At 45.7% G+C, this 11,962-nt stretch overlaps 2 protein-coding genes across 3 annotated transcripts in view; both read left to right on the top strand.

The window, feature by feature from the left end:
* The first annotated feature begins 5 nt into the window (after window positions 1-5).
* Window positions 6-11,962, top strand: part of LOC133843423 (uncharacterized) — a 58,674-nt gene continuing 46,717 nt past the window's right edge. The window contains exons 1-3 of one of the 2 annotated variants that reach the window (XM_062276955.1): window positions 8-128; window positions 233-376; window positions 451-670. In XM_062276955.1, the coding sequence (XP_062132939.1) occupies window positions 244-376; window positions 451-503 (186 nt within the window). In that variant the 5' untranslated portion in view covers window positions 8-128; window positions 233-243 and the 3' untranslated portion in view covers window positions 504-670. Of the gene's footprint in view, window positions 129-232; window positions 377-450; window positions 671-11,962 lie in introns of those variants that run through there. The other variant, XM_062276954.1, reaches the window with a different exon arrangement.
* Window positions 1,439-11,375, top strand: LOC133843418 (maternal protein tudor). The gene is given in 10 exon segments (XM_062276945.1): window positions 1,439-2,039; window positions 2,487-2,928; window positions 3,002-3,568; window positions 3,630-4,478; window positions 4,548-5,656; window positions 5,724-6,559; window positions 6,623-6,854; window positions 6,913-7,112; window positions 7,174-8,370; window positions 8,373-11,375. Coding segments are annotated over 9 exon segments (7,803 nt in total). The 5' UTR covers window positions 1,439-2,039; window positions 2,487-2,529; the 3' UTR covers window positions 10,787-11,375.

Below are 11,962 nucleotides of genomic sequence, written 5' to 3'. Positions count from 1 at the left end.
TGTTGGTGTTTTCTTTTGAATGTATTGAAATTTGCTCTGTCGTAAGCAGCGTTTGGGCATCCCTGCTCTCAAAGACTTTCTACAAAATCACAAACACATCCACGAGGTAATCATCAAAATACGACAACGTAAGTAGTTTGGAATTTTGGAAATAATTAGTTAAAGAACAGTACACATTAACATTATTAAGAAAAGGAAAGAAGTACGTTGATATATTCACTCTCTATTGCAGGAAGCAGAAAAATGAATATGGAAAGGCTGATCAGCGAAGTCGAGCAGCGTCCCGCTCTGTGGGATGTCACCCATCCGGGGCACGGTGACTATATGGAAAGGAGATTCCAATGGGTCGGCGTGGCATTGGAAATGGGTGCCAATGGTAAGTCTGCCCCTACAAAATCGAAAATCATAATCTCAACTGCAACTCTTTCGCTCTCTCTATCTTTTGTATAGTGCATCTGTGTCGGCGCAAGTGGCAGAGCTTGTGCCGCAGCTATCAAAGGTAGCTGATTTTACAAAATCAGTGGATCCACGCCGAAGCCATGCAATTTCTGGGCAACGGCAATCGGGCGGAGGCGGACAACGCCGAGAATTTGCAGGAGGAGCAGCACGAGAACGAGAACGACGATAATTACCACTTCGTCATTAGTTTGCTGACGAGGATGAGGAGAATGACGCCACTACAAAATGTTAGTTTTCGCACCAAGGTGATGGAAGCTATGTTGCATACGATGAAACATCCGCCCGTCGAACTGCAAGAACAGCAATATGGAAAACAGGAGCCTTCCAGCTCCACTACGGCTATCCACTGAAAATCCTGTTTTTAATTCATGACAATTATGGAGTCAATAAAAAAATCATGAAATTCGTTTAAATTTGAATTCATCGCGGGTTTTAGGCCGCTGTTAACGTGTGCTCTGCTGTTAACTTAACAGACCTGTTGCTATGCGTCAGACAGTCAACAATAGCCGTCGCAGTCTGATCAGAAAATATAATAACATTCAAAGTGTAACCAGCTTTAAATTATGGCATATAAATTTAAGACTATTTTGAAAATTTAAATTAACATAAGAATCCATCCGTCCAATTAAAAACTAATTTGATTCTTCTTTTATTTTCATTAATTGTGTTTTTTTTAATGATATTTGGTTATATTATAAATTAGAAATTTAAAGAAAGATCCCACACATAGTCGTTAAAAATTAGCATACAAAATTGCTGTCCTCAAACCATTTGGTTTTCTACTAATTTTCAAGCAATTTAAAGTGTTTGAAAAATCAATAATAAGTCGGAATAATAATAATTAAGTAACTTCACTAGAAGCAAAATTAAACATGAATTTGTTTTTAATAAATGACGTAGTGGTACATATTGGTATTAATTTTTGGGACGAATGGTATTTTTGCCGTTATTGAGCGGTCACACTGGTTGCTGTCACGATATTGCTCTAGTCGTGTCGTCGTTGTCTCGGGCTGAGTTACTGGGTGGGCAAGTAATTTTTCGAATTAAAATCTTTTCACATTGATCAATTGCTTTATGATATAACAACAACAACTACAAAACGTTAACACTGAGGCTGCGCTTCCGACGCAAGCCTTTCTTTGGAGGACTAAAACAAACAAAAAACCGAAAAGACTGAAACGCAACGATTTCTAATCACTCTCAAAGACTACAAAAACACAAACACACATCCACAAAAGTAACCATCACAGCCGTAGAGGGAAAAATACGCTCGATTGACATACTACCACATATACATACGTACAATAATAAAGTGTGCCAAAGCCAGCCCGCCGTCCAGTGCAGTCCAGCTGAGGAGGAATTAGCATAAAACCAAAAAACCGAATTTGTAGAAAACAGAAGAAAACAGAAAGAAGAGCAAACAAAATAACCAATTGGCTTCGTTGGCGCTCGACTGCTGCGCTGCTTGGCGACTGTCTGCGTGTGTGTGTGTGGTACATATTTGATATTTGATGCACAAGGGGCGTGCGGAGGCACGAGCGGTTTTTCCGAGTTACGCTTTGGACAACGACGACGACAACGTAAGTAGTTTGGAATTTGTTAATTACTGTCTTTTTAGGCTAAAGAACAGAACACATTAACATTATTACGCGCGTGTGTGTGAGTACGTGTGTGGCGAACGGAAAGAAATACGTTGGCATATTCACTCTCTCACTCTCACATAGAATATTGCAGGAAGCAGGCCATGTTTACAGTTATTTCTCGTGCAATTTCGGCAATGATGCGAAACTATTAACGGTTGTCCAATATATGTACATGCATATGTAGATTTCAGTAAAAGTGACTGTAATTGTATGCGTGTATTTGTATAAATTGCAGTGAAATCGAAACTCGAGTTCGCTGTCTGTATTTCTGAGGCGACAATTCATCGAGTGAAGCGCAACGCATTCATTGTTTTTGTGTGTTTTGCATATGAAATTGGGCTCGCTTAATATTAATGTATTTTTTTCGATTGCCTTATTTTGCAGCGATAATAGAAAAAGAAAATCATCAATACTATATACATAGTTGATGTTGATGATGAACGGCAAGCCGCCAATGAACAATAGCGGCGGCGGCGCATCCAGCGTTGATTTATACATCACGCACCTGGATCATGTGGGACCCTACCTCAAGATCTATGGCCAGGCGAACCGGGATGCGGCGTTCCTGGTGAGCAAACGCATCGAGACACTGCTGCCCAGCTTCTTTTCCATCGATCCGAGCTGGTCAAACGAACGCCAACAGGCGCTTGTTATCCCGGGCACCGTCTGTGTGCTGAAGCAGACAAATGGCGCCGCACCCGGCGATGTGGAATACATGCGAACGTGTGTGCTCAGCTCTGCCATCGATGGCAGCAATCGCAGTCAGATGCGTGTCGAGATTGAGTTCATCGATTACGGCTACAAGCGTAACGTGAGCAGTCTCGATGTGAGTAATTACTACATTCCATACATATCATGTTCCCCTCACTGATATTATATTTATTGTTATTGCATTCCAGCTGCTCTTCTCGAAACAGCCAAAGCTGCTGTTGAATGTGCCAGTTCTGAACTCACACTACATTGTGCTCGGCATTTGCTCGGAATGGGATGACAGCGAGCTGAATGTGGTGCGACAGCTGATTGTAAATCATGTGGTCAGCATCGAGGTGAACCCCACACCGATATGCGATCAAAAGTTTGCCAGCGTACGCTGGAAAGACTTTGAGCTCAACGAATTTCTGGTGCAGCAGAAACAAATTGGCGCACCCATCGCCAATGATCTGATCATGGATCACTGCAAGAAACTGTGGAAGGCGCAATCGCCACAGTCTCCTATTGTGGAGTACAACAATAATAATATACTGGGCAGTGGCAGCGCCGCCAAAACGCCAACGGATGTGGCACGTGAGCAGCTTGCGGCACGCTTCTCGCTTGCTGCACGCTTGGATGTGCATCGCACGCTTAACTCAACGCCACCGCGACCGCTAAAAGCGACGCCGGTCAACGATTATACGCCATCCAAGCAACAACAGCAGGAGCAACAGCCGCTGCCCACTCAGATTCAGCCAACACCGCTGGCGAATTTGGTAATGAATGATACAGTATTCTATATAGAAATCTTTGTTTACTCATTCGTGTGTTTTTCAGACTAATGTGCAGCCAGCTGGTCATCTGTTGAATGCTCAGAAGCCCGCCTACGCGGCACCACATCAATTCAACCAACAACGTGCCAATAACTTTCAATCTTCCGATACAACGTCGGGCCTCTTGCCCACGCACAATGTCTTCACGCCCAAGACGAGTCCCCGACCACTCAATCTTTACTACAATGTGCGTCTCAATAACCCAATGCAGCCACCGATGGTGCACATACCCAAGCAGCCATCACTAAGCTATGCGCCCGCACGTTATGCACTTGCGCAGCCATCAACACCCGCAGCTGGAGCTGCCCAGAAGGCGGCGATTCAGCAGCAGCCGCTGATTCCGGCTTTTCGCACCACCATGCTGACGGTGGGTTTAACCTACGATGTCTATGTGAGCTTCGTGGAGAATGGCCCGCATTTGTTTTGGGTGCAATTGAAGAGTGCCAGCAACGATCTGAATGCCATGATGGGCCAGATCGAGCATATGCGGCTGCAGGGTCTCAGCCAGTATCCGGGAGTAGGAACCGCTTGTGTGGCGCGATTCTCCGAGGATGGTAATTGCTATCGTGCCTTAGTCAGCGCTGTCTACGGACAGCGCTATCGTGTTGTCTATGTCGATTATGGCAACTCGGAGTTGGTCTCGCTCTCGGATCTGTATACGATACCCCAGGAGTTGCTTAAGATTAAACCATTTGCCTTCCGTTTTGCGCTGGCCGGCGCCAAAGAGCTGGGTGCTCTCGATGAGAGCATGAAGCGCATCTTCAAGAACTCAACTTTGTACATCAACTTCCAGCTGACAGTGCAGGCGGCCGAGAGCGTTGGCTCCATGCAAACTTGCCAGCTGCTGCACAATGTAAGTAACTCACATCTTGTTTTAATATAACATCCACAACTCGTATTTAAAATCGTTCTCCATTTGCAGGGCAACAGCATGCTGGATGTGCTTAAGAAGCTGAAGAATTCTCGCCAGGCTTACGCCAAGGCGGATCAGCTGCAGGACGACGATGCCGTCGAAATACGATACATTGATTCGCCGAGCAACTTTTATGTGCAGAAAGTGAACAATATTAAGCAATTCGAACAGTTGATGGATGAAATGTTCGCCTACTACAATACCAATCAAAAGGTGCCCGAGCAACTGGTGCTGGGTGCTCCTTGCGTTGTCAAATGTGATCGAGAGTGGTACAGAGCCGAGCTGCTGCGTGTGAATGATGCGACAATCATTGTACGTCACGTGGACTTTGGCTATGAGCAGCATGTGAAACGTCATTTGATTGGCAACATTGCTGAGAAACATCTGGTGATGCCGCGTCAGGCGATTAAGTGCTGCCTGAAGGGTTTCGAGAACAGTGAACTGAGCAAGGACAAGATAACGGATCAGTTCGAAATGCTCGCCGAGGAATCGAACATCAGGCGACGCACGTTTAGTGTGCGTGTCTTTCGCATTGAACCCGATGGCGTTAATGTGGTCAATCTGCTCGCTAAGAATCTGAATGTAATGAAGAAACTCTACAAACTGTCCATGCCCTTTGAGCAGTATCTGTCACTGGAGAAGGGACAGTTCAATGCGAATGTGACGCGTGCCGAGTCAATAGCATCCGATGTGGTGCCTCAGCAGCTGCAAAAAGGCGAAGTGCTCAACTCAACCACCGTAGAGAGTGAGGATCGCATGCAGATGCAGAAGCAGGCACGCGGTAAGAATGTGAATATCAATGCCAATGACTGGGACAAGCATAGCTCTGCCTCGGCAACCAGTTCCAAGGATACTCAATCACAACAGAGCGGCTCGAGGCGTTCGCAACAACAACAACAGCAGCAACAGCAACATCCGCGTGGTGAGCGCTATGCGCCGCCAGAACATTTGGTTAGACGCAGTCGTGATAATCATTTGGACTCGAGCTTCGATACGCGCAGCACCAGTAGCTACACCAGCGGAATGAGTTCGCCACGTAAGGCAAATCGCCAGAATGGACGCAATCGAACGGAGTCGCCGCGTTTGCAGAATGGCAAACAGGAGGCGAACAAAAATACGTGAGTAGTGTAGAGAAATTACATTATAATTGATGAATGAAATTCATTAAACTTTTTTTCTCTGCAGTCGCTTTAGCAACAATCAATCGCCACGCAAGGAACAAAATCAACAGCAATCGCAACGCAATTCGACAAATCAACGCTCTCAAAATGCACCACAAGGCTATGGACAGAAGCCACTGCGTCAAAAGTCCACGCTGGACGGCACCGCAATCAGCTCGAAGCGTTCTAGTGGCGTGGAGAGCGATGCTCCATCGAGTGTGGAAGTCACATTGCCAAAGCCTATGCCTGAGCCGGAAAAATATGTGCCATTGGACAAGGCATTTGCGGTGCATGACATTAAAACACCCACCAAGGAGGCAGCCAGTCTGTCGTGGTGGGTGTCGCCATTCCAGTTCTACGTAGTGCCAAAAAGCCTCGCGTCCAAATACGATAATCTGTTGCGCGAGATGCGTCAGTTCTATCGCCAGAAACCACATCAACCGCTGCAGCTGAAGGTCAACTCCAGTGTGGTGGTGCGACAGCGCAAGGATAATGCCATATTGCGTGGCACAGTCATCCAATGCAACCACATGTTGCGCAAGTATCGCATCTTTTGCGTGGACACGGGAAATGTGCTGACTGTGACCTCTGAGGATGTCTGGCAGGTGGAGCAGCGTTTCGCTGAGCCGCCTTGTTTGGCTCAACGTTGTAGCTTTGACAAAGTGGTGACCAACTATGATCACTTGTATATTGTGGATCGCATGGAGAAATATGTGCCAGTTAACGCCAAGGTGGAGTGCGAATTCAGCGCCAAACAGCAGTTGAACAACAACAGCACCTACATTGTCAAGATGCTGGTGAATGGCGCTTCGCTGCGTGACACTCTGATTAATGCTCAATTTCTAACCGAGGTGGCAGAGCGTGAGTCCAACAAATGCAACGAGTTATTGAAGCTGTTAAACTTACCTTTCATTTTCTTTGCAGAGGTGCGTGTTAGCCTTTTGGCTGGCCAGCAGGTACGCGGCAAATTCACTTCTATCAGGGACATGACCAACTTTAAGATACAGCTGGAGTGCTATAAGGATGTTAACTTCTTGTGCAGCTACGACGATGCCAAGTTTGTCAAGTCGAACAAGGATTTGGCCAAGCCTTTCAAGGAGCACTACGAGGGCAAATCATATGCGCTGAATATCAAACATGTCTGCGAGAACAACATGTAAGTCAAGTTGTTTTGTGAATGAAGAATGTAAATTAAACTATCCTTGTAACTACAGTATTCACTTGCGTCCTGTGATGCCGCTGCTTAAGGAGGATCGCAGCGCCTTTGTCTGCGGCTATCCTGTGCTGGTGAACAGCTTTAAGGCACTTGTTGTCTACACCGCAAAGTCGTATCGAATCTTTGTGCAACCTAGTGCTGAGGAGACTCACATGAAGAAGCTCTTGGATGACATGTATGAGTTCTATAACAAGAAGGGTATGAAAGTGTGAAGAATCCATAAGCCTTTTTTGAGATTAATTGTTACTCTTGATTACAGGCAAACAATTGCGCAAATTTGAGAAGGATCAAATCTGTGCAGCACTCAGCTCCGATGGCAATTGGTATAGGGCACGCATTGTGGCCAAGGATGCCAAGGGAGCGCGCATTGATGTTGTCTACTTGGACTACGGCAACTCGGAGCAGTTGCCACGCGATCAGCTCAAGCAGCTGGAGGAGAAGTTCTTTGTCAATCGCAGCTGCTATGCTGTGGAGATTAATTTGCCATTTGGACGCATTCACAACGACGAGAAGCTCAAGACACGCTTGTCGAAACTGTTGGACGAGCAGGTGGTCACAGTGAAACCGATTGAGACGCGTCGCAGTCATCTCATTGCTGACGTATTGCTTGCCAATGGCAAAGACAGCGTTGTGGACACTTTGAAGGCGGAGAAATTAATTGCTGGCCGTGATATTGATTATATGCGCAAGCAATTGGACAAGGAGAAGCCTCACATTTACGAGTACATTGAGTGCGTTGATCTGACCACCGATGATGATGAAGAGCTGCAGCAACGCAAACAAGGCGGCAAATCGAACTCGACAAACAGCTCGCCCAAGCCAAAGAAGCAGCCACAAGAGCCAAAGGAACCAAAAGAGCCGAAGCAGCGCAACAAGCAAGCAGAAGCTGTGGCGCCACCAGCAGCACCAGCTGTGGAGAAACCCGTGACTCCAACGCCAGTTGTCGAGCCCAAACCAAAGGTTGAAGAGAAGCCAGCGGTAGCTGCGCCAGTGGCAGCTCCTATTGTGGCTCCAGAGGAACCGCAACCAGCTCCTGTACCAACTCCAGTTATCGAAGAACCCGTTGCAGTGACACCTCCACCAGCTGTCGTTGCTGCACCTGTTGTGCCTGTTCCAGATCCCTACAAGGATATGGAGACTGCTGTACTGAGTCACTGCGATAATCCAGCTCACTTCTATGTGCATCCCATGGATGCGCTACCAAAACTTAAGCGTCTCACCGAGAATCTGCAGATTGTTTCACCTTCACTGCCTCAGCTCATGGACGTAGTCAACGGCGCTGACTGCATCTCCATGTACTCCATGGACAAGTCCTGGTATCGCGCCAAGATTATCGATGCGGAGCTGATGGTGCTGCAGTTTATTGATTTTGGCAACACGGATTGCGTCTCGGATGCCAAGGAGATTAAACAGAGCATGTGTTCGTCCACTGATCCTTTCTGTCTGCCTTTTTGCACTGCCCATTGCACCGAATGGCAAATTGGGATTGGGCCGATGCAGCCAATGGCATCTTCAATGATTCCTACGAGAAGATCTTGCACTATGAATATTTGACACGCGGCGACTACCAGATTACCAGCTATGTTAATCTCTACATCGAGGGCGTGGATGTGGCCAAGAAACTCATTGCCGATGGCTACGCCAAGCAGCTGGATTACGTTGCCAGCGGCAGCAGCTGTTATATCTCGCATGTGAACAGCATCAGTGATTTTTACATTCAGCTGGAGAGCGACTCAAAGGCATTAGAGCTCATCGAGCTGTATTTGGGCGATGCGGAGCAGCAACTGCAGCCGTTGCAACGCTTTGAGAAGAGCAGCATTGTGGCTGCGCTCTTCGATGATGACGGATTGTTCTACAGGGCAGAGCTGCTACGTCAGCTGCCTGATGCACGTTACGAAGTGCGTTTCATTGACTATGGAAACACTTCCACTACAGCCAAGTGTCTGCTGCTCTCAGAGGAGATTGCTAAGGTGCCCAGTCTATCAAAGAGATGCACGCTGCAGTTGCCAGAGGATTATGTGGCCTGGTCTAAAGAGGCAGAGGCCAAATTTGCCGAATTGACAGGCGAAGGCGAATTAGTTTTCACCACTCAGCTGTTGAAACCTGGATTGGAGCATATCACCATACATCTGCTGTTGGATGAGGACAATGTGTTGGATCAATTGCTCCCACTATGCACACAGAAGCAGCCCAAGCCCACGCCGGAACCTGTTGTAGAGGCAAGCGTAGAGAGCGAAGTTGGATCAAGCAATGTTATGGCCATTGTCACACATGTGAACAGCCCCCTGAACTTCTATCTGCAGCTGGAGACAAACAATGCGCTCATAGACAGCACAAGCGAACAGCTGAATGGCGAGCAGACCAATCTGCAACCCATCAAGGGTATTGCTCAGGTGGGTGAGCTGTATGTGGCCCAATTCGCGGATGACAACGAGTTCTATCGTGCACGCATCTTGGAGCAGCTGCCAACGAAGCAATCGCTGCAGTATCGCGTGCTCTTTATTGATTACGGTAATCAGGCGCTTGTAGATAAACTGTTCGAGTTGCCTACCGAGCTGGCTCAGCTGAAGCCGCTGGCAGAACAGCATTCCTTGGAATCGTGTGCCAATTTCATTAAGTATCCCAAGGAATCACGCGAGGCGCTGGACGCCCTCATCGACAGCTGCAGCGGCGAAGTCGCTGTCGAGTTTGTCAATAAATCAGCTCAGCCGCCAGTGGTTAAGCTGAAGACGATGGATAAAAATGCTCTCAATATACACGATCAGCTGCAGAAGCTGTTGGAGGCAGAGCTGCAGAAACCGAAGCCTGAGGATAAGAAGTGTATCATCTCGCACGCCAATTCACCCAAGAGTTTCTATGTGCAGCTCAAGAAGCGATCCGCTGAGCTGGATCACATTGTAAAGACACTGCAAAGCCAGGCAAAGGAGCTGAAAAAGCTAGAGGATCCCAAGGAGAAGGTGAATGGTGCTTGCTACTCCCAGGAGGATGATTGCTACTATCGCTGCAGCATCAAGACGTTGCTGGGCGAGGACAAGGGCTTCGAGGTGTTCCTCATTGATTATGGCAACACTTTAGTCACCCCGCAGATCTACAGTTTGCCCGAGGAGATCTGGCAAATAGCGCCATTGGCTTTACATTGTCAATTCAGCGAGATGCCCGATCAGGTGTCAGATGAAATGCAGGAGGCATTCAATGCACTGCTGGAACAGCACTTTGGCGAGGTCTACGAAATTGTTAGCGAGCTGCAGGAGAACCACAATGAGCTGCAGACCGTCCAGTTGAGCATCAACTACAAGGACTTTGCCCAGGAGTTGGCCAGCGCTGTGGCCGGTGTGCAGAAGCCACTGGAAGTGGAGCTGCATAATTGTTTTGTGGTGCAGTTCGACGATGCCAAGTCCTTCTATGTGCAGATGGATCAGGATGTGCCAGCACTGGAGAAAATGACCGACAAAATGCTGGATGCGGAGCAGAACTTTGAGGTATTCACTGAGCTGCAGGTGGGCGCCCTTTGCGTGGCCAAATTTCCCGAGGATGAGGTGTTCTATCGTGCCGAAATTGTCAAGCTACTGGAGGATGGCAAGTGCGAGGTGCACTTCATAGATTTCGGCAACAACACGGTCACCGATCAGTTCCGTCAACTGCCCGAGGATCTGGTCAAGGCGCCGCGTTACAGCAAACACTGCGAACTGGAGGCAGCCACGATTGCCAAGTGCGATGTGGCCGCATTGGGGGCGTTCATTGACACGCACTTCTCGGAGGCATTCCAGTTGGAGATTCTGGCCAAAAAGGATGAGCGCGACACGCACGTGGTGCGTCTCTTCCACCAGAACACGAACATTAGCGAGAAGCTGCGACTGCAGGAGAAGCCTTAGAGAATCTTTTGAGTACCCCAAACAAATCCGTTCAAGAGAAACCGTCACATGTCAAATGAGAGGCATACGATTAAAGTGAATGCTATGAGCATTTACTCACACACACTCAAACACAATCCCTTATACCCCACACACATACACACACACACACACTCAAGAATTGTTTGCAATATTGAAATGCAAAAAGATTGTGATTAGTTTGGCTAAAATAACCGTTGTATTACCTAATTTAGTTGAACAAGTTAAACTTATGCGAGAGTGAAAGGAAGATTGCAACATCTTTCAAGAAATTGAGGAAAAGCTCATATAATTTTTTTGCAGCAAAGCTAGAAGCTTCATTGATTTTTCATGGAAAACCAAAATGAAAGCCTATCTTTTTTATAATTTGTAATTAATTAATCAAATTAATTGAATGATAAACAAAATATGAAACAAAAAATAAAAAAAAAACGAATACATTTATAAAAACAAAAGAAAAACGAACAAAAAAAAACGAAAAACTACAAAAAAAAACTGCATCAACAATCGAAAGAAATGCAGCAAAAAAAAAATTTGTGAAATATTTTAGATGCGAATCTAAACTAACGAAAATTGTGTTAATTAATTAAAAAGGCAGTGGATGAGTAATTGCTCAATTATAAAACACACCACACATACACACAAACACTCAACACACACACACAATCACACATTTAAAGCAATTTTACATAATCAAAAACCTACTCAAACAATTTTGTTTAAAAGCCTTGAGCAGGAGATAATTTATTATTATTATGTTTTTGTTTTATTACCATTATAATTCACTCCTTCTTCTACTACACTTGTACTTCTTTAATTTCTGAATACTTTTTTTCAACTTGATGACTTTTATTTGCATTCATTTTTATATATTACATTCAATTACTAATATCAAAATTTAAAAATCCAAAAAAAATGAGTAAGCAAAGAAATTTGAAGCAAAGACTAAAAACTAATGGAATAATGGGTTTTGTGTATTAAAAACCTTTAAAACATGATATCATATTTTTCTACCATTTCTTTTTCATGTTGTAAACAAACAAAAAAAATAAATATAAATAAAAAAAAACGATCAAAATCGAATGTATTGAGAGTTTCAATTACCTGTAGTTTAACGTAGAACGAAGGCGTACCTACGTTCAGGTAGCGTTTACGTCT

Source organism: Drosophila sulfurigaster, chromosome 3, assembly GCF_023558435.1.
Source record: "Drosophila sulfurigaster albostrigata strain 15112-1811.04 chromosome 3, ASM2355843v2, whole genome shotgun sequence".
Lineage (NCBI taxonomy): Eukaryota > Metazoa > Arthropoda > Insecta > Diptera > Drosophilidae > Drosophila > Drosophila sulfurigaster.
Note: the sequence above shows the minus strand (reverse complement) of the source record. Positions and strands in the feature narration are given on the sequence as shown.